At 46.7% G+C, this 22,669-nt stretch overlaps 1 protein-coding gene across 1 annotated transcript; it reads left to right on the forward strand.

Moving 5' to 3' along the window:
- The first annotated feature begins 7,390 nt into the window (after positions 1 to 7,390).
- On the forward strand, positions 7,391 to 21,911 carry EMP1 (epithelial membrane protein 1). Its single transcript, XM_082784250.1, has 5 exons — positions 7,391 to 7,549; positions 18,394 to 18,512; positions 19,180 to 19,282; positions 19,387 to 19,527; positions 20,152 to 21,911. The coding sequence occupies exons 2-5, from the start codon at positions 18,435 to 18,437 to the stop codon at positions 20,313 to 20,315; spliced, it is 486 nt and encodes a 161-aa protein (XP_082640376.1). The 5' UTR covers positions 7,391 to 7,549; positions 18,394 to 18,434; the 3' UTR covers positions 20,316 to 21,911.
- The last annotated feature ends 758 nt before the right edge of the window (positions 21,912 to 22,669 follow it).

Below are 22,669 nucleotides of genomic sequence, written 5' to 3' on the forward strand. Positions count from 1 at the left end.
GCCCAGCTCTGGGCTCCCAGTATCAGAAAGACTCAGACATACTGGGGAGAGCCCAACAGAGGGCCACTAAGCTGATGAAGGGAGTGGAGCACCTCTACTATGAGGACAGGCTGAGAGCTGGGGCTGTTCAGCCTGCGGAAGAGGAGGGTCAGGGGGGAGCTCATCAATGTCTATATCTAAATATCTGAAGGGAAGATGCAAAGAAGACAGAGCCAGGCTCTTCCCAGTGGTGCCCAGTGCCAAGACACAAGGCTGGAACACGGGACAAATGGGAACACAGGAGGTTGCCTGTGAACAGCAGGAAGCACTTTATTGTGCAGGTGACTGAGCACTGGAAGAGGTTGCCCAGAGAGATTTGTGGAGTATCTCTCCCTGGAGATCTTCAAAAGCTACCTCGGCATGGTCCTGGCCCACATGTTGTAGGTGTCCCTGCTTGAGCAGGGGGGTTGGACAAGATGACATCCTGAGGTCCTTCCAACCTCAACCATTCTGTGATTCTGTGATACTGTGTCTTCTACTTTGGAGGTGTCACAGACAGCCAGGAAACTCCTCAGTCCCACAGTACTGCTGGGACTAGAGCAATTTCTTGTCACAGGATTTGAGGCAAATCCTCTCAGCAATGAAAACATTCAGCCTTTGCTGTCATTACCACTGACAGAACCTCTCAGAGTAAAATATGGCTCTAAAATTTATGTATGTGAGAGGGATATCAGCAGCTCAAGATCTCTAAATGACATTGTCTGCCTGTTCCCTGGCTAAGTGCTGTATCGCATTGCAAGCTCTTCTCCAGCTCCGCTGTCCTTGTTAAGTTGCTTCCAATTTTCTTTCTTTTGCAAGTTCCAAAGACTCCCGCCCTTTGAATAGCTAAGTTTGGGTTTATTTTCCCCCAGATAATAGGTTTGCATTTTTCCAGTTTGAATCTTGCGTTATTATTTCCTGCCCATATCCTGCCTCAAACACAAGGGAGCCACGAATGTGGTGACTGTACATTACAAAAGGAGAAGGAATGGAGTCATGAACATTTTTGTGTTTCTGAATGCACAAGGCACAGAGAGGGAGCATGTGTGTATGAGGGGAAGCAAAGCATAACTTATGTTCCCTCTGAAAAGACCAATGGACAGCTGGCAAGGAACAGGGGAGCAGGGAGCAAAGAAGGGGGGAGACCTTAGTTTGATGCTCAGTCTCTGTACTGAGGTGACAGGTTTTTCCCCCTAACAAGTTCTTGCTTTACAACCACTTTCTTTACAAAATGGCACTGTTTCAATCCCTGATTCAAAATCAGAAAGGCTGCCATGGAGTCAATGCAAGTTGTTCCAGTTCTGTGCTGCTGTGGCTAAGCTCAGGAGGTGGCCCACAGTGTAACAAGTATGGATGTTTCCTCTTTCAGAAGGGAACCATGCCTCTGCAGTCACGGGAATCATTTCCCTCTTTGTCAAGGAATGAAAAAGGAAACCTAGAGATCCTCCCCTCCCTTTTGCCATGCAGCAGCAGCATGAGAGAAAGAAATTCCCAATCTCCTGCCTGCCCTCTACACTTTGATCAGGGACATGGAGCTCAGAGGCACTTTCCTTGTTGGCCTTATCACCCACCATGTTCATTCCTCTCTGCTCTGCTCTGACCCAGTCAATGCCCAGTCTGTCTTTACTTCTCAGCTACACTTCCCTGTTTTCCTTCTCCTCCCTCCTCACACACATTCAGACTTGCCTTTTCCCCTCCTGCCATCCCTTCCCCTCACCCCAAGACCAATACGGATACCACTGCCATTCCAAGCAAGCCTTCCCTGGGCTTTTCCTTTGGTTTAGTTGAGTAAGCAGTCTGCGGGCTTGGATTACTCATAAGCCAGTTCCCCTGCAGTCTCTACTGTGTCTTATCTTTCTAGGCTAGCACTTTCCCTCTTGCATACATGTAGGGCCAGTGATATTACAGTGCTACTTAAATAAGTGATATTGCAGAGAGTGAGAGACAATACACTTACTATTGATGCACCCTCCCAGATCTTATCTCTGGCTGCAGAGGGAGAATCCTAGAGCCTTCAGGACACCAACACCTACACTAAGAAGAAAGTCCAACAAAACTTCTGTGGAGCTGACAGCAGCAGAGAGCCCATGGGAGCAGTGCATAGTGGTCTATTATCAAATGTCCCATAACCAAACCTCATACACAGCATAAATGGCACTGCTCCTTAGCTAAGGTCTGTTTCTACAACCAATGACACAATAGCAGTCCATGGTCTGGCAGCTAATTCCTTTTGTCAGCACTGAGTGAAAGGAAAAAAAGAAAGCACTCTCATCTCATGCCATTTCTTGGTGCTCACAGGATTTTATTTTATTTTTTTCTCCACCAACACAGTAAAACCTGTTGGTGCACAGTGTGTACTGTCAATACAGCAGCCACAGAAGGCAGAAGTAGAAATGAGCCAGGAGCAGGAAAAAACAACAAAGAAAACCTCCTTGGCAGCCAGAATGGATGAGAGAAACCTTCATGAACAGGTGGAAAATACCACCAGCCACTACCTCTTTGATGTGGAATGGGAGAGGTTCTTGGGGAAAGTGACAGCTCAGGGCTGCTGGGGCTGAGGTACCATTTGCACGTTACAACCAAATGTCGTCAGCTACTGTGTTTCCAATGTAATAAAGGGAAGAGAGTGAGGCAGAAGTTAAAGGAAGGGAAAACAGATGTGGCATGCTGTTCCCTCGCTCTCACAAAAACAGGAGAAGACTTCATTTCAGATGGCTCTCATCTTACTACACCCTCTTCTTTTGCTCCAGAACGTGGAAGAAAGTTACATTTTCCCTGTTTCAAGTCTCTATGTCCAGCACCAGCCATCTCACACTGCCTCTTCCAGGTGTTTAACACCTCCACCTGAGGATCACATCCAGCCTATCCAACAGCTCCTGGAAAGGCAAAGCACTTCTGAGCTAACTGATCCACTGAGAGCTAGTCCAAACCCCTCAGCCAGCTATGAGTGAATTACCATTTATTCAGTCTGGCAGAGTCTACAGATCTGCTGCAGAGACCACAATGTGCACGTCAGTACTCCAAGACAGTGTGAGATGCCAGTGTGAGATGCCAATCCATGCACTGCATGGAGGAATCCACCCATCCTCACCCCCCTCTCCAACATGAGAATGAAGTGTATGGCCCGTCTCACATGCAGGGACAAAACTGAATTCTAATCACTATGAAAAGTATGGAAGGAATGCTCTCCTTATCTCATGCCCTTCTTTTTTTATTTATTTTTTAATTCCTGTTAAGAAACATGGACAACTTTTGGACTTCCCAGATGTGGTAGGTGGGATGCAGGGAATGCATTATGACATTGAACCCATCCATAATGCTTAACTCCTAGGGGGAACTATAGCAAGTCCTCAGCATCAAAGCTTTCTGCCATACTGCTCAAACGCTACAAACCCAGGGCATTTTGAACACTGTACCTATCACCTGCTTTCAAAAGGTCAGTCAGACTGGCAGCCCTAGCTGATTTTAGAAGAAAAAAAAAATATGGATTTTTCCATAGGTTTTGTTTTTCAAGCAGTTTACTGAAGAATTTAGGCCAGAAATCAGCCCTGCCACCAAAAAGAGTAAAAATAAAAAATCAGCTGAGTACAGGGCAAGTTACATCTGTTCACTGCTGACTGCAATCCATTCTTTTCTTGTACCACTGAGCTTGTAAAGTCATCTTCCCTAAGTGATGGAAATCTAGCATCCTTAGGGGGACAGGAGCATGACAACAAACATTAGAGAAATGACCAAAACCATAAAGGTGTGAATTCCAATATCTGCTTCCTCAGAGCACAGCAAAGCTATAAATAAGAGAACCATCACCCTCTCCTCTCTAGTGGATGAATGCTTCCATTTGAAGCCCTGCAGGGTCATGCGTGACAAATGCAGTTTATCACAGGGCTCTGAGATGTATCATATGTCTCTGCAAGTTACTGTATCACATGGATAACCCCAGGATACACACACAAACACATCAGTTACACCATCACAGAGCAGTATGAAACTTGCTGGTTTCTATTTTTTTAAACCCGCATATAAGCTCAGGCTCAGCCCCACCTTCTCTGTGTCATGACAAGTGGAGAAGTAGCAAACAGCATGGAGCATATCAATTCCACCTGTCCTGCAACCCGCCAGCAGGATGTTGCACAGAGCAAATAACACATCTAAGAGAGAGGAAAGGGGTTAAGTGTTTTCAGATGGAAAGCCATGCTGTTTAGACTGGGGGGACGTAATATGCAATGTGTGTTTGCAGATGGTTATCCAGACAAACTCACTTGCATAGCACGTGTATGTCCCATTGAATTCATACTAGAAAGCATCACAGAGAGCATGGGAACTCCGCTACCATGGTCTATTTACCCTGGCACCCCTCTCTAGAAATGATCTCTTCTGGATGCTTCCAGCTGAGCCTGACCATGCCTTCCCCATAGCTAACTCCACACTTCATCTCCTCTTCCTCCATTCCTCCTTTGATCTGGGCTTGTCAAAGTTTAATGTTTGTCTTTCTTATCTAATGTCAGTGCAGATGCTCTTCTCGTTACACCATGGACTACGGGTCATACACAGTAGTGATGTCTGCAGACGTATGGCAAAATAAGCAGACATATAGCAGCTGCAAGCTGTTTGTTTAGGAAGAGCTTCAGCAAAGGCTTGGCATGCATGGGAAAGTTTCACCCTCTCATTGCCCATGGAAATGCCAGTCCAGATTCCCACAGCTTAAGTTCTCATGGCTTTGACCTGACTGCCTCCTATTAGTCGGCATTCAGAAAATCCTGTGAAATGAGTGATGCTTAGGTCAAGGGACACCATGAATTACGGGGTGTGCATCTTAGGCAATTCAACCTTCACATGTCAAACTGGCAGCACGTTTTACACTTTAGATCCCGTGATGAGACTTTTCACATCACAGTTTCCACTGCAACCTCCCTTATGAAAACCACACACCCTAAAGGGAGAAGTTGCCAGAGGTACACAGAAAGACCAGCCTCTTCTCTAGATGGGTGGGTAGAGCTGGCTCTCCCTCACACATACAGAAAGGCTCACTGAGCTAGTGCTTCGTCCACAGACAAACAGTGACAGAAAACAAGACAAATGTCATCAACTTGAAATATTCTCCTGCCTTTACCTATCAGTAGGAATTTCTCTTAATTATACCCTGTCTTCTCCCTCTCCAGAAAGACAGGTGGATGCAAGGATGGAAATATCCCAAAATTGCTGCTGATATGCTCAGTGGAACTTGAGCTGTTCCCTGACCTCATCATACCCTGACGTTAGAGGGACCCCCTTACTTGCTTAAACCATCATCTTACCACCATGCAATGTTGCTCCCAAACAGGAGCAGTTATCTGCACCTTTGTTTGCTTGACATTCACTGTTACCCCCCTCACACCTAGCTTGACAGGTGGAGCAACAGGGATGAAGCCAATTGCTGGTAGCATAGCAGTGTTCCTCCAGGGCCACAGTCACAGCATATGTGACCTGTCTGGTTATGTTTCTTTACTCCTCTGGCCAGGCACCAGTTTTTCCAGAAGGAGAGCTAGGAAGAAGCACTCCTGTGGGCAAGCTGCTGCTGACACCACAGAATGCTGCTACCTCCCTGCAAAGAGCCTGATGCTGGCCATTGCCTGGCACAGCTAGAGAGCAACTTGTACAAAATGAGTTTGCTCTCTCTGGACAAAAACGTTTTGCCAGTCATGGGTCACTTCACACTCAGTTTCTTAGCAGACTCCACCAACCTTGCCCAACGTGTGTTTTAGATGCAGGTGTTTGGGCTGTTGGGTCTCAGGCGAGCACTTCTGCAGCAAGTTACCCTGTGGCTAGTGGGCAGTCACTTGTGAGCAGCTCTGGGGAAAAGAGCAAACCCATCACCACCAAACTCTGGTAAGTGGACCAGAAGGGCTGCTTTAGGACCACCTGGTCCAGAATTTTGTGTGGAGCTGAGCATCCCTCACTCCAATAAACTCTGATGGGAGAACAGGAAGGGGAAAATGGACAGTGCAGCTCAATGCAAATGCCAGCTCCTTCTGCAGGGTAAGTGAATGTATTTTACTTTCCCTGGATATCATATTTATATATATCACCAAAAAAAAAAAAAAAACAAAACAAAACAAAAAACAAACAAACAAACAAAATACATATTCTAATCCATATGTGATAAACATAGTTAGGCTTATTACATCCTTGGGGAACAAAATTCTGTCTTTATTTTCCCTCAGTGGCAAATTTCCCATGGAACTGTCTGGGCATAAAGTCTTTGCCCACCATATGTGTCATATTTGTTGCTGTTTCATCCACAGATCTGTTTTTAAGTTGGTTGCTACGGTCTAAAATTAGACTGGGACAAGACATATCAATAACACCAGAAAGAAGGAATAATTGAAATATAGCAAAGTTTTTTAATTTGTGTTGTCTTCAAAGAATACCAGCTTTCTTTTTTGAATAGAAGCAATGCAGCGTCATCCTCACTAAAGAGATAAAAACTTTTGCCAGTTATTTTATCAGTATCTGCTCATCCTTTTCTGTGCCTCTGCAAAGGAAGGTTTGGTTTCTTACAGTAGCAGATCACCAACTCAGTCACAGTATGGATCACATCTTAACCGAGATGCTGTCTCACAAACTTCTTCCTCCTTCTCCAGCATGTCGAGCACATCCCCATTCAGTGTTGCCTGTAGCATCCACAAGACAGCTACCTCACTCAATTCTCTGCAAATGTAAAGAATCTATTTTTAGAGGTCTTTAAGTTGACAAGAAATGCTGACCTCAGAAAACTGTGAATCACAAACTCCCTGTTCCATCTTTCCTTCCCATGCTCTCCTTGTGGAAGCAAACCACCACCATCTGGCCAGCTTGCTCTAGAGTCACCACCAGGCCAGAGCTGCATTTTGAGCATCTCTGCTCTTTGGTATGTTCCCAAAAGTCTTGCCCGTGCCCATCCCACAGGTCAGATTTGCATTCCCTCACACTGCCAACCTTGGCAATTTCTCTCTGTGCAGAAGAGGGCTGAGGGATGTGGTGACTCACCCAGCTTCACTACGTCCCATGCCAACCGGCTGTTTGCTTGTTTGAGGGAATTGTATTGTTGAAGTCTCGTTGCCACATTTGTAACTACACAATATTTTTTATGACAACCAGAAGTTCAGTTTTATAAACAGATGCTGTTGTGGGCCTCTATTACTCAGCTGGATCAGCGTCAGTCTTTTTTTTCCAGGCTGCGGTCTCTGTGCTGAGCTCTGAGTCAGACACAACCCTACACAGATTTCTTTGAATCGCTGGTTTCCTCCCAGTGACTCTTGACACCTTGCCAACAAAGCAGGGCGTAGCTTATGAAACTTTTTTTTTTTTTTTCTCCCTCGCTTTAAAGGCAGACTGATTCATAGTAACTCCTTTAAAACAGAGTGGAGAGACACCACCCTTGCGCACCACCGAGGAAACTTAAACCACCAGCAGGTCACTCCCCTTCACTACGGCTCTGCGCTCCGGCACAGCAGCACCGCGGCCCCGCACGCTCCTGCTTCCACAGGTGCCAGCACCAGCCCCAGCCCACACGGTAAGAGCTTCACTCCAAATCCTCAGCGACTTTTCTCACTCACGGGTGCCTGCTCCCCTCGTCCTGCAGCCCAGCTTGCTTTTCTCCCTTGCTCTGCCAGTTTGACTTGGCATACGAGCTCGCCACGGGATTCACCTCAACTTTCAGCATTTGCTTTGAAATCCAGCTGTGTTACGGGGTAAAACAATGCTGCAAGTATATAGCACTGGCTCCAGCAATGTAATTCTTACCTCCAGGGCATGTGCAGCTGGGACACCAGCTCTGAGAGCCCAGGCTGGGCCAGCAGTGACATGGGAGCTGCCACACTCCTTCGGAGCAGCACTGGCATTGTTTACAAATGTGGGAAAACGCCCGCTCAAAGTTAGGGCTGCTGGTTCAGCACTTTTGGCTCTTGCTCACATTTTTCTGCATGTCTCCGTTCTCTCTCCACTCCGTCAGTATTTTGCCAAGCTCTAATTTAAAACAACAGCCCTTGTTCCAAGTGAAGCTGGAGAGGCTTTGGGGTACTAGGGGGAGCAGCTCTCTCATGCTGTTGAGGGTCCCAGCTCCTGAAGCCAGCCCCAGCTGGAACATTGCAATGGGTGGAAATTCATGCTGCACCCCCTCCTTGGCAGCACAGACCCGGGAGCAGGGAGTGGTGAGAGGCAAAGCGAGGGAGAGTGTGGACTTGATAGGGTGTGGTGGGGGCAGGCACTGATGGGAAGTGTGGGATCGCGGAGACTGGCAGTTTTCCCTACTCACCTGCCTTTCTCTATGCAACCTCTCCCTCTCCCTCCCCGTCTACACCACTTTTCTCACTTCATCAGTCTGCTGTGGTTTGTGTCCTGCGGTCGAATCCCTGAACTATTTTTGAGGTCTGAGAAAGGGAGCGCAGTTTGCTGGCAGCAGGCTTTGGTTCCCGTAGCAGGAACCCAGTCCGCCCCTACAGTTTCATGGGGCTGAAAGAGCCCAAAATTATATTCAGCTGAGAATTGCTGGGGCTCAGGTTGGTGCTGTGGACAGTTATTACAGGGATGTCCAAGAAGCTGGGCTGACCATGTCTTGTGGCAGCAGGATGGATTTTGTGACTTCTCGAGGTCCCCTCTTGCTTGCAGCTCGGTCACGCAGGGATCCCTCCTGCCCAAGAAATAGATGTGTTTCAGTGGTCAGGAAGCTGCCTGAGGCAGCTGACAGTCAGTCTGGGTGGAAAGTGTTCGGGGGAGTTGTCATGATTAACAATGAAATCGGTTTGTTAAAAAAATAAATAAGTAAATGCTGTGGCCGCAGAGCAACTTTCACTCAAAGGCTTTGAATTCCTCAAGGCACCTCTGAGAGTAGCGTGGCCCACTTGACATTTCTGGATGGAGTTGGATTCTTTCCTGAGCAAACACAGAGGGAGCAAAGCATGAAGATCATGAAAGCATGGAGCTCGTTAGCTATCGTTCCTGTGATAACAGGGGGCTAAGTCAGCCGAATGTCCCCATGTCCCCACCCAGCCCACCTCACCCAGCTGCCAAACCTGGGGCCTGTGTGCAGAGGGAGCATGGGCTGGAAGGCAGCTTGCTTCTATCCGCCCCACTGGGGAGCAGCATCCAAAGAGCTGCAGCTCACTCCCGCTCACACGGTGGTGCCTGGAAGCACGGCCTGGCAGGCTGCTGCTGCTCACCCACCCGAGGAGCTCCTCGCTGCAGGCTCCTGTGGCCGGCTCTCCCCAGCTATGAGCAATGCCTGACTCGCAGACCGGGCCCTTTGTCTCGTGAGAGAGCTGGGCATCTCCGCAGGGCACAGGCTGTCCCAAGGCAGATGTACAAGAGAGGTGGAGCCAAGCCGCGCCCAAGAGCACGCTAGCGGACGGGGAATTTGGGATGCCGCCGGGAGACACCCAGCTCTGGGGTGGGTGCCATGGGGCTGCTGGTGCTGCCCGCTGCCCTGCTGGGGACAGGGGCTTGGAGAACCGGCCCTGCTGGCCTAGCTGCTGGTCTTTGGGTTTTGTGGTGTGTGAGCAATGTGAGTGCACGCGGGAATTGCTGCTGGGCGCCCTGGGGTGGAGCGGAGGTAGCGTTTTGAAACAGCTCTGGGAGATCTGCTGATAACAGCCCGTGTCTTTTTGGTGAAAGGCCCACCTGGGGGCCTTGCTTACCGTGACAGAGGAGGGGTTTGCTGCAGGCATGAATCCATCTCTGTTCATCACCCTCCCAGCTACAGGGCTGGCACATGGGAATGCAGGCTGCGTCCTTAGCTCTGTCCCCACTCTCACAGGGCTCCGCAGCTCCATCAGCCCCAAGCTGAAGATGTTACTCTTCGATCCACAGCATGTTTCTCCTTCCCACTGGCTGCCTGATGGGTGCTCTCTTCACAAAGGGGAAGGGACCTGACTAGTGCCCAGCTGGGGTCTGCCCTCAGACACTCAGGCACCCCACCAGGCAAGAAGTAGCACTGCTAGACCCCCTGTATCTCTCCTCCTCCCATACCCTTTGATAGGCAGATGACAGCACCGCCACACAGCACAACACAGGGCAGGCTGCAGGGTGTGGTACTCCCAAATTTTTTCCTTCCTGCTGTTCGCATACAAAGAAAATGATGAAAAGGGACTAAAAGCTGAGCATTCTTCACCTTTCCTTTAAGGCATGGAGATGTAAAAGCCCCAGAGGTGCACCCCCAAAAGGGAGGGTGAGGAAGTAGATTTCCATCTCCCCATCTAAAGATGGATGCTTAATGCAGCACAAGTCTTTTCTGCTGAGGCAAAGCACCACACACAGAAAAGGAGACTCTTCTCCATGGCCTTGCTGAATTGATAGCTAACCAGTAGCTACAGTGCTGTAACACCAGCCCCGAATGAATGAGCTGAGGCACCAGCCCAAATGTGACTGTACAGATCCTCTGCCAGTGTCAGTCATCCCATAGCATGACAAAGGGTCCAGCAGCAATTCCCCATATAAACAGCCCAGAGAGAAGTCTAGAGTACCTCCTCTTTTACACTGCTTTCTGATATTACTCTCCAGGGAGGGCAGCAAAGCAGTACATCCGGGGGCTGCAATCTAAAGCAGGATTTCTTCAGTCCCCCCGGGAGAGTTTTGGAAAGTACCTCCTGAGTTTGAACAGCTGGTCAATGAACAAAGGAAACCCGGGCCAAATTTACAGCTCCACACATCCTCCTCCTTCTGAACTTTTTGCAGCAGGGCAAAGAGTACATGGAAGCTGTTCTCTGAGTAAGATCAAATGTAGTCCATGCTCTGTCATGGTAGGGAAGGACAACTCTGCTCCTGAACCCACCCTCCCTGAGGACCGACCATTTCTCCAAGCTCTTAGTTAAGATTTAACCCTTTTCCCTCATAAAAATCAATCTGCTCCACAGGCATGGATGGGTATATGCCAACAATGAGCTTCCAGGAACAGATCGTGGACTAGGTCATCCCCAGGCATGCAGAGAAACACAATGGGCTATTGAGCACTGGGTGGCTGAAGGCAGGTGAGCAGTGGCTAATGCTCAAGGCTTAACTCTTGCGAAATAGAGGATATCTTTGGATTTGAGGAAATCTGGGGTGAAGGCCTTCATTGCCCTTTTGCCCTCACAGGGCAGAGTCTGCTTAAGGTGGGGAGTTGTGAAAGCAACTGCCAGGACTGGGTCCAGCGTCCACATTCTTCTCATTCCTGATCGACATCTCCCCTACGGGCCCCAACAAGCCCTAGGAAAAGACAGTGAGAGCCATGGGAGAAAGAGGAGTGAGCTGCAAAATGCTCAGAGCTGGGAGCAAGCTGGTCAAGGGGCTGCTGATGACCAGCTCCAGAACTCAGTGCCAACCTGCCTGCTAGCTGGATTCAGCAGCTGCAGTCAGGTCAGTGTGGTGTGCCCCAGCAAGGGGACTTGTGCAGAAAGCCATTTCCGTATGTAACATGAGCTCAAACAATCCTTGTCTTACATGGTTCTGCCAGCTCGTAGTAACTGCAGATGTAAGCAGCCTTCTCAAAGCCAGACAGGACATTTTACTTCATGACCACCTTTGTCCCCTTTTCCCCCCAAAGACCACAGCTCAAATCCAGGCTGCACAGCATCCTCTTGCTTGTTCTTTATACCCAGGAGGTGTTCTTTCATTCATCCTCTCTCCCCCCCTCCCCCCCGCCACCCCGCCCAATATGCTCTGGATGTTGAAAGAAAGACCCATTGAACAATTTTGCAATTTAGTCCTTCACTGTGTTTTCCAAGCTGGGTTATAGGAACAAGGACACCCTGGAGGCAGACTGACCCAAAAGCTCAGACTCTTGAGATGTCTAAGTCACGTTGACCTCAGTGTCTCATAGTCTGTACTGGCACGTTCAGAGGTTTTTCAGTCTTGAGAGAGAGGGACTCTATCTGAGGAGGAACCATTTATTCACTCTCATTAAAAATAAATATTATTTTTTTTTTAAAAAGGGACAATCTTTATCAAACTATCTATGTAAATCAGAGATTTGCAGTTTTAAATTAAAAAATGCAGCCAAAAACACGTCCAATGTGGGCTCCACAGACCTTCCACCTCTATCTAAAGGCTATAGCAAGGAAGAAAAGCAGGCACTCCCAAGAGAAACAGAGAAATGGTATGTGCACTTCTGCTCACACCACGCTGTAACCTGATCTTCCCTGTCAGAGCTGTCAGGTGGTTTCTCCCACATGGGCACTGTCAAACTCGTGCAGGTAAATATGTGCACCTACAAGGAATCCATGCATGAGCACGCATGCATGCACACACATAGTTCAGCTCTGCTCACAGAGAAACCACAGACACACACTCCCATTCATATGGGGAGCCACACCGAGCTGCACACACACACCCCTACACACGCCGTGTCATCTCCCAGACCGTCAGTCCTCCCACAGTTATTTCTTGCATATCTTGGCATCTTGTCTGAGCCCCTTCAAGTCCCAGCAACTCCCAGCCTTTCCCTATATCTAATTCACCCACCCAGGGACCATCCAACGCATCAGGGGCGAGGGTGCTTCCCAGAGCACCTCACAAGGTGCAGAGGATCACTTCTGTGCTGCTTCTAGCTTTGAGCTCCCCTACCCCACGCTGTCACACTCTGCCTGCCAGTCCCAGCCCTTCCACCGCGTGTCTAGTGTGAGGAGTGACAGTGTTTTCCTCCCGCATCGGCTGCTGGCTGCCTGCCCAGCCCCGGGCAGCTGTCTCTTCCCCTTCCTACTACCAAGTGAGCTCTGGAGTTTCTGTTGATGTTGTCACATGGCTGAACGCTCCAGGGTGGTTTCTTCAGGAGAAAATGCCAATTTCTCAGTGTCTGCCCTAGGAGCTCTGACATTTCCCCACTCTCAGATGAATCATGAGCATGAGAGCTGGAAAACCCTAGTGTCTCATTTTTTCTGATTCCCCCTTGCATCTGTCAGCAAGGGGAGGTTCGTTACCAAGGGTACATTCTCGAGGACGTTGTCTGGCCCCACAAGAAGTGATTCACGTGCTGAGGCTTAACCACTCCCTTAGGAAAGCGATTCACCCTGATCCCTTGGAGAATGTACCACCAGGAAATGCTTCCCAAGAACCACGCAAAATCTTTCATTTAATTAAGCTTATATTCAGTTTTAACCCCTGGGGCTGCTCTACTCTTTCCTTTTGTTTAACATTCATCTGCTACTTCTACAGCCTCGCTGTACCCCATGTGGTCACCCCAGACAGACAACACCCATGCACGCATAAAATTTTCTCACTGCCATAAACCAAAGGTCTCTATGTGCCCACACACGCCTCCTGCCCAACCCTTTTCCCACACATGTGAAATCTCTTTCCAGAGGCACCAGCCTACTCATCTACATCTCTATAAAAAGCATCTGACTTGTAAATTGAGTCAGGCCGGTCTGTCAAAACCAGGTTCTCAACAGCTGTGCTGGCGTACAGTGGTTTGTAAAAGCCTGGAGTCAGCAAGGACTCCAGATTCAGCTAGATTTAAAGCAAGAAGCAGAGCAAAGGTTCAAAATAAAAAATATTAATAATAAAAAACAAATCTGCTTGCTCAAAATTGTCATGAGCTTTCTAGTATCAGTGCAATGGGTCCAAAGTCACCGTGCCACGAGAATATCACAGAGAACGTCACATCTTTGCAGTCAGCCAAGTGGCCCTGGGCATGATGAGAATTCACGCTCATATCATGCACAGCGACAAGGCGTGTAATCATAGCAGGGCTAACATGAAGCCTTGGCCTCAGCTCTGTCAAAGGCAGATCTATGAACTCAGTAGAGTTTTGTTCTATCCTGAGATTTCTCCTACTTGATGGCATCATGGCAGCATTGCTATTTGTAGGCTACCTTTGCTGTGAGGAATGCACCAGTGACAGTTTGTGCCAGTTTCAGACAGCACCAAATACTTAGTCTTTTCTGTCCCATTCTTTCCAATTTTGCCCTTCCTTTCTGAGTGGCCTTGACCCTGACTTAAAGCACCAGTATTCCTGTGTCTATGGCCAAATTCATGTGCTTTCTCTGAATACTGGAAGATATATCCTACCACCACCATCAGAGACAGTGTACTGGTTGAGAAGGACCACTGATCTGACTTACTTTTGCATTTCTTATATTCTGTGGTGGCAGCCAGAGGAGGCAGAATTTCTTTCATCTCAGTTGCTTTCAATCCATGGAGATTTTTGTTGTGCTCATAAAGGTGTATAATCTTTCCCCAAGATGTTGAAAAATTGAATGTCTTAATCTCAAGGCACTTCAGGAAAAAAAATAGATTTTTAGGGGAGTTGCAAGTCACCACAGTGCTCACAGAAGGTGCAGTTTAGATGTCATGTGCTCTCTGGACTCTGTATGCTCTCCCTTCAGTCAGCATCTCTCACAGTACCTCATCAGTTCATCCTAGGAGAGGAAGTCCCACGCAGCAACTTCAGTTCAGAGAGGAGAAGAGGAATGCAAGTCAGACGACTCCACCCCTCAGGAACATTTCAGATCCAAAATATTTCAGATTTAATTGAGAGTGCTCCCATTTTTCAACCAAACAACCCAATCATTCCTGTGGAAACATCCTGTACACTTCCTCTCAACTCCTTTTCTCTGCAAGAAGCAAAGGACCACTACCTAATCTGGCTTGTCCTCTCAAGTAACCCACTCCCTTTATTTGAGGAACTATAATATGGGAATTATACTTAGTTATATCTCCAAGTGGCACTTTGCATTCCATCCTGATGCTATGCTAAGCTGTAAACTAAGGACAAGGACTCACTTATCTGGCCTGCCCTCCAGACAGCAGGTTCCAAAACACTTAACTAGACAGACGTTATAGGTGGCTACATCTTGCTTGCATGGGAAACCTTTGTCTTAGTTTTTAATGGAGTGCTTGACTGCTTGAACTTGAACTGGCTTGCTCCAGATCTATGTCTTGTTTCCTTGTATGTGCGCTCCTGCATGAATAGAGAAAAAGTCTCTGTGTAGATATAGTCTGTCGTGCTTATCTGTAGGCATTTTTGTGCTGAAGGCTTCTATGGTGATTTTTATTCATGGTTACTGTTGGTGGGACTTGCTATTTCTCCTCATCTGTCAGCCCAGCCTTCTGTCATCAGTGCAAGATCTTCTCTCTCGACTCACCCATGCAGTTCAGCAGGTGCATGATCTTGGCTCCTTCTTCCCCACCAGAATATCCTACCTCAGTAGCCATTCTACTCTCATATCTCAGCCTTGTTTTCCTTGGCTTAGCTGGAGTCTCTCCTTAAGGAGATGCACCAGCACGTTCACTGCAGGATTCACAACCTGTTCGCTTGACAGGTTCTTGAGAATCAGCCCTAAAACTAATAGTGTCCTGAACACTTTTAGGGTTAAATAATTATGGTTTTGAGAGCTTTGGGGTGAGTCAGTGGAAAAAAACGGCAGCTCTATGAAGGTTAAGACTGACTCATAATCCGAGAAGAGCCTAAGGAACTCCAAATCCAACTGCAGTTTAGAAAGGGGAATGTTAGAAAAGGCATTTGCATGCAATTGTGTCCTATTGCTCCAGCAAAGTGACCCCACCCTGTAGCGGAGAAAGATGTCTCACACTTAACAAATGGAAAGAGTATCCTGTCAGTCACCAACACTCTGCCAATTTCTCTGCATAATGGGAGGAAAAGTCCATGTCATATAGTCAGAGAGAGATGACTCTATTTCAATCCTGTTCACCCACTGTTCCTTTGGGATTGTTCTCCAGTGTTTTATTTAAAAAGCAGAGAGAGGTAAAGGAAGGGGAAAGTGAATGAATAGAGAGGGAGGCGTGTGCTTTAACTCACAAAGATTCAAAACTAAGCTATGAACATATATCCCAGGGGGGATGCATTTGATAGCATGTATATTCAGGGAGAGGTGCTGATGTTCTCAGGAAGTAGGTACACTGATATCACCTGAACTGACAGTGCTCTAAAGCAGTGCAAAAACCGGGCAGAAAGAGTAAAGGGAATAAAGGATTTGGTTTTCTCCTTTTCTTCTTCCTTTTTTCTTTACATTGAAAAGTAACATTTTCCCTCATTTTCGTTTCTGAATGCAAACAGAAGATGCATTTTAAAGGACTATTGTAATCCTTTAGGGTGTCATGAAAGTAGGTTTTCAGTCTTTCAAGTACAGGGCTTTTTTGAAGGTCCTCAGAAATAATCAGCAAAAAAAAACCTCCACTGAACTCATTTTTAAAGAAACATGAAAAAGAACATTCATCTAGGAAAGGAAGAAAGTTTAACCACTGTTTAGCAAAGGCACAGCAGGCAGGTCTGCCACAATTTGGTATATACATAACAGTAGACAATAGTGGCAATAGCATTTGTTACATTCTGTGTATGAACCAAGGTAATCAGAAACAAGGATGACAAGTATTCCAAGGGATGGGAGCATCTGACTTAGATGCTGTGTTCAAGGTACCTGCTGCAGCTATATAACTAAGTTCAGCAATAGCAATAGTTTCACAGCTCACGGTACAGTGGAGGTATCCGGGTCAGTTCCCATCCAGCACTGTAAAACCCCCATTCTTTTTTGCAGTCAAAGAGAAGAAAGGGAGTTATTGCTCAGACCAGATGCGTTGGTAGCCAGTGTATAGTACTGAGAAACCGGCTTCTAGCAATGCTAAACACACACAAATGACCATTACTACAGAGAGGATCTCCTATGGCTGTATTTCCTCCCTGATCATCAAGGAAGGCACTGTGACAAGACAGGCCGCCACCAGTGTCCAGGCCATCCAGGCAAATCAAGCCCTAGAGCAAGGGGAAGTTTTCTAGGGCAACCTCAAAGCAGACAAGCAAGCCAGGGCTAAATTTTAGAGAGTTCTTCCAACTGAGGGAAACCTCATGGTTGCCAAGTTCTTACTGAGGAGATACGAACAGTCACCAAACCTAATTTATCCTTCTAAAGAATAATCTTTCTTGGGTAGGAGGGCTGCATAACAAAGCTAATCCTGAATTTGGACTAAGTGCCACTGATGGAGAAGCCAGCCTGCCCATTGTAGTTTGTGGAAACTGTATCCCAAGCAGTGCAAGGAATAGCTGCAGGTCTTTAAAAGAATACAATCCCATATACACCCACAATGAAAGACAGGAGTGGAGAAGGTGGAGTCAGTGAGTAAATAAGGAAAACATTTATAGGACCTTACAAAGCTTTTTGTCACAGTTTGCATGAAAGACATCATGAAATATAATTGTGTTGTTCCTTGACAATGTTACCACACCCTGTACAAATTGTGACAGCATCAAACTTTACTTGAGTCACCTGGACCAAAATAACTTGACAGCCAACATTAATTAAATGCTTGATGCTGCTCTTCAGCAGCACTTCAGTATCATCCCTAGCAAGAGATAGAGCAACACAGCGCTGTGAAACTTTCTAGGAAGCAGTCTTTCAATGGCCACAGAGTCGGCCCAGCAAACTTTCCTGCCTGATTACTACCAAATTCCTGGAAGGAGAGGAAATATGCTCACTCACTTTGTGTGAATTGCCTGCACTCACTCTCACGGCTGAGATTTATTCCTTGTATTTCACATTTTTAGGGAAAAAGACAGCAGACTTGATAAAGAGTGTCACAAGAGCTATCTAAAGTACATTTCCTTCCCAAAAGCCTTGTCGTTCCAATGACATGTTCATCAATGATAATGAATCTTACAAAAGTAAAAGCTTGCAGGGTACAGAGGGAGGGAAAAAAAAAAAAAAAAAAAAAAAAAGAATTTGCATTACAAGAGAATCTTACTGCAGTAATAAAGTGAACTGCATGCCTCAAGTTTTAAAAAGGAAAAGGGTACTTTTCTTTTCAAAATTAAGCATCTCCCTCTACTCCAGAATACTTCAGTGGTGTTTCTGTTCCAGTTATTCTCCTTACATAGCGGAGCAGGCCATTGAGTACTGGGAGTCCCCCAATCCATTCTCTACCATTGCTCAGCACCTGATGTACCCAAGGAACACCCATTCTTCCACTCCGCACCACCTGTCAATGTCCCAGACCAGCTGGAGAAGGCTGTACTGCAAAAGGAAAAGAGATCAGGAAGACAAAATCTTTCCTGACCTCCGTGAATCCTGTGAACAGAAACTCTGCTTCCTGGAGTGTAGGCCTGCAGTATGTCACTTTTATTTTACATAACCACACACTAGTTTAAGCAACCTATGTATATACCCAGGCTATTTTTAAAATGCTATAAAGCTAACTACCCCTGCTCTACATCTCCTCCCAGACTGGTTCCTTTACCTCCAGGCTTTCTTTAACTGCTTGAGCAACTCCCTTGCAGATTTTGACAAAGGTTTTAGCTATGTTTTTTCGTGACTACATGCTTCCAGAATGGATTTAAGATCAACCTGCTTTGTCACACGTAAATAACGCTTACAACAATGGTATTCTTTGATTTAGCCCTTCCCTTCATCATCTCCCTCTGCTCTTGTTCTCCTCCAGAGCTCTCTGCATTAGCGACACCACCTAGGAAGGACGCCAAGATGTTGGTGCTACTGGCCGGTATCTTTGTAGTTCACATCGCCACCGTCATCATGCTCTTCGTCTCCACCATTGCCAATGTAAGTAGAGACCACCCTGGAGGAGAGACCTGGGGGCTGCTGCCACATTCTGCAGCAGTAGCCCATCATGCAGGCTGGTGGGTGCTGAGGTCTGTAGATGAAAGACATCTGCTCGCAAGTAAGAGCACGATGCAGCGAGTTCAGGGCATGCTCAGCAAGCTGAATCAGGGTGGTATGGGGAGGCAGCGTGTGCTTGCCATGCTCTGTGCTGCATCCCAGAACCGGCAGCACCTGAACGCTCCTCGTGCAAGCGAGAGGAGATCAGCAGCTGATGGCTTTGAAGCCGTGTTTATCATCCCATCTGGCTGTCAGGCTGTTACATAATTACACGCTCTCCCGTGCCCGTCTGTTTTTATGATAACAGCCCGCTCCCGGGAGCCGCCATCCACACACCTCCTAACATTTTACCCCTTATCACCACCCGCCAAGGCCCGCGGCCACACCACAGCCGGGCCCTGGCCCCGCCGCCGCCCTCCATCTTGCGACGCCCCGCGCGGGGCCCCTCAGCCGCGGGGCGAGGCCGCCGCCATTTGCCGCCGCCATTTGCCGCCGTGCCCGGGGCGATGGTGACCCCTGGCGGCTCCGCGGGGCCGGCCGGGCCCGGGACTGTATCCTCCCCTCCCCCGGTACGTTCCCCCCTCAACACAACGGTGTCATCCGATTTCAGGTTTGGATGGTGGGCACCACCGGCAGCGGAAAAGGCTCGTGGGGACTCTGGCTAATGTGCAATGGCACCTGCAGGCAGCTGGTAGTCAGCAGCAGCGAAGCGGGTGAGTAACATCTGCCTTTTGGCTGTGGCAGTGATTTGCCAGACTTTGGCGCACAATACCGAGGCAGAGTCCTGACCTCAGATCTGCTCCCTCTGTGTTCACAGCTCCCCTCAAAGCAGCACAAGCCTTTATGATCCTCTCAATCATTTTCTCCGTCATCGCCCTTGTCATGTTCATTGTCCAGCTGTTCACCCTAGAGAAAGGCAAGCGTTTCTACATCACTGGAGCCATCATGCTGGTTTGCTGTAAGTATGCACACCTTGAAATTGCTCTGCATGCTTCCTAGTGCCTCCGCAAGCACAAGTAGCCACATGTGTCTGCCACACATGGCCATCGGGGAAGTTGTCAGCCAGCTAGAAGTTTCCAGCGGACCAATTTTTGATAAAACATAAAGAAACTGGAGAGTGATATATACATACTTTTAATCTAATTTAGATAGTGAAAATATTTCCAGGTTTTCATTAGAAATTCTCAGTAAATTTTGCAAAATACCTTTGGGGAAAAAAAAAAAAAAAAAATAAATATATATATATATATATATATATAAAGTACTTCAGGGGGCAGGGGAATAAACAGTTAGGCAGCTACTGCTCATAGGATCCAACATATAGTGCCAAACTGTCTGCAGATCTTATTGCTGATTCCCAGTTATCAACAGTTTATTCCACATGGCACCCAATAAGCAAGCCCCAAGTCATCATGTCTGCAAGAGAAACCCTCTAGAAATAAGCCTAATGGGCAGCAGCCCCCCTCTTGGATGACACAAGACATGCATAGCAGCCGCAGGGGACAACATGACTTAAGATGTCCTGCAGCAATGCTGGTTTCTGTGCATTTTCCAACTCTCTGTTTTCCCTTCCTTCCCACAGGGTTGTGCATCCTGATTGGAGCCTCCATTTACACAGCTCGGTTCACAGGATTGCGGTCAGGGTTCGTAAATGCTCACCACGGCTACAGCTTCATATTGGCCTGGATCTGCTTTTGCTTCAGTTTCATCATTGGCATCCTCTACCTTGTTCTTAGGAAAAAATAAGGCTGATGGGAGTACTGGGGAGAGGGTTGGCTGCTGGAGACAGGGAAGAATTGCTCTGCTGAGAGAACTGTTGGGCCAATAGGAAAAAAGAAAAAGAAAAAAAAAAAAAGAAAAGAAACAGCCACCATCATCACTTCTGCCACCACTACAGAATAATACCTAACAAAACTAGAATCCTCAGAAACTCATTCACCAAACAGAGGGAAAAACAGCTCCAACTGATCTCTCACTCCTGGGGCTGCTGCACCAGAAATCTGCAAGTGACCCAGACAGCTGTTCCCCTTTTCTGCACAGTTACGCCATACCTTCACAAACATTCAAGCCCAGCAGTGATGACTGAAGAGCACCACAAAAAAAAGGGCTACATCTTTTTCCCTGTCTAGAGCCCTTCCCACTTACCTTTCAGTGTGCCTTGTGGGTTGGGCAGTGAGGCTTACAACTCCTTTTTTTGTCTATTGAAACAAATGGTATGGGCCTTTTGTTACAGTTTTATATATATATATATATATATGCACATATAAGAAGGTTAAAGACATGAAATTGAGAAACAACCCAATAGAAATCAGATTAAATTAGTATTAAAAATGCTACATGAACACTGCAGCAATATTTTTTTTTCTGTTCTGTTTCCTATCTGACATTCCCACAGTTGAATCAAATACAGTTAGGAAGGGCAAATATACAGACATGGATGATGGATAGAGAGAGAGAAAAAGAGGAGGGGGGGAAGGTACGTAGGGGTTCCTAATTACAGAGGATGCAGTTGCTCAATGATGCATATGCAGGGAGGGAATCATCTGAGTGTGTGTCTACATTTAAATCTTCTATTTAGCTCTAGAACATAGCAACAACACTGGAACATCACTTTTTCTTTTTTTTTTTTTTTTTTTTTTTAAGTCCTTATCTGTAGGCAGGTGGTTTTGTTTGTTTGTTTGTTTGTTTTTCCACATCGTCATCCAGGACATAGTATTAATTGAGAGCCCCAACTTGTGACAAAACTTGTCACAAAAGCAGATGCTACCTGAAAAGTATTCCCTAATGAGAGACTTGGAGAGATGAGACAGGACTTGTGTGTTCTGTTCCTTGCTGCACAATCTTAGGCCAGTCACTTAAACCGGTGCTTTTCCATCTGCCTATACCTACCTCCCAGGGTTGCTGAGATATTTTGAGTCCACTCTGTAATACAAGGTCCCCACGTGAAAAGCTGACATGGGTAAGTCAGGCATTGTTACTGCTGCAACCCACACGTTTCTGTCAGTTTGAAGAATCTCAGTTGCAAGCTGAATTTGTAAGGGACAAGAGGTCAAAACTTCCTGTGACTCCATCCATACCTAAAAGGCAGAGTATCTAAAAATGTATAGGTGCAGATTGTGCATGGGCCCTATTTACCTCTCCCCACGCCCTACCTCCAGCCCCCCTTCTGTTACATTTTCTTCTTATGTAGACTTTATCAATTTGGTGGATATATTCTATTACTGTACGTTGCTGTTTCATTAACAAAGGTTATTTCATATATAGTCATTGTAAATACTTTGAAATGCATATTTTTAACTTTAAGGGTATAAAAATAAAAAATCTGATTCCCTTTATAATAAAGAGTTTTGCTTTGGTGCTTTTTCATTAGTATTTCAGATACTTGTTAACAGGTATTCATTGTACTCAGTGAATCAAAGCTCATTCCTTTAGGAAGATGCAGAACAACCATGTTCTCTTTTTTGTCAGTCTAAAAGATCTCCCTTTTTGGAGAGGAGGAGGAAGCAGAACAACTGTTAGAGTTCTTGCTTGAGGCTCTCTGCAAGCTCAAGCAGATAGTGTGGGCAGTGGTAACACTCAGTCCTATAGCAGGCTTTGCTTCACATCCAGGAGAGCTGGCAGTGTACTTTCTCACTCTGGCTGAATCTCATATCTGTGTAAACTGGTGCCTAAGGTGCTGCAATATTTATTATGTCTAAGACCAACCCTCAGTACAAGTGATTCCTAAAGCAGTATCACCAAGGTGTTTGGGCCACTGGACTTGGTAGAGCTCCTTAGCTTTGTCTGATCAAACACAGAAGTGGGTCAAGAGCTTGAACAAAGAGTCCAAAGACCAGGACACAGGCAGGTCTCACCAAACCATGAGCACAATCCTATAAGCTCTGAGGTGAGACCTATCAGGAAACAGCTTGATAGGATTACTGTTTTTTTTTTTCTTGTTTTTTTTTTTTTTAATCAATTAAGCCACCTTAGGAAAATCTAAAATGCAGGCTAATCAAGGGCAAAACCATGACACGATACCTGTAGAAGGTGAAATTTCATCACAGAAGGACATCATATGCAGATGGGTGTGGAAAGGCTCATGGTGTGCCGTGGGTGGA

This window comes from Aythya marila, assembly GCF_965140915.1.
Source record: "Aythya marila genome assembly, chromosome: 1".
NCBI classification, from domain to species: Eukaryota; Metazoa; Chordata; class Aves; order Anseriformes; family Anatidae; genus Aythya; species Aythya marila.

What these genes read in the sequence shown, in the direction of transcription:
- EMP1 (XM_082784250.1), top strand. Translation starts at nt 18,435, where the DNA reads ATGTTGGTGCTACTGGCCGGTATCTTTGTAGTTCACATCGCCACCGTC. An exon ending in TCGTCTCCACCATTGCCAAT is followed by an intron (nt 18,513 to 19,179) that starts GTAAGTAGAGAC and finishes ATCCGATTTCAG; the next exon opens with GTTTGGATGGTGGGCACCAC. An exon ending in AGTCAGCAGCAGCGAAGCGG is followed by an intron (nt 19,283 to 19,386) that starts GTGAGTAACATC and finishes CTGTGTTCACAG; the next exon opens with CTCCCCTCAAAGCAGCACAA.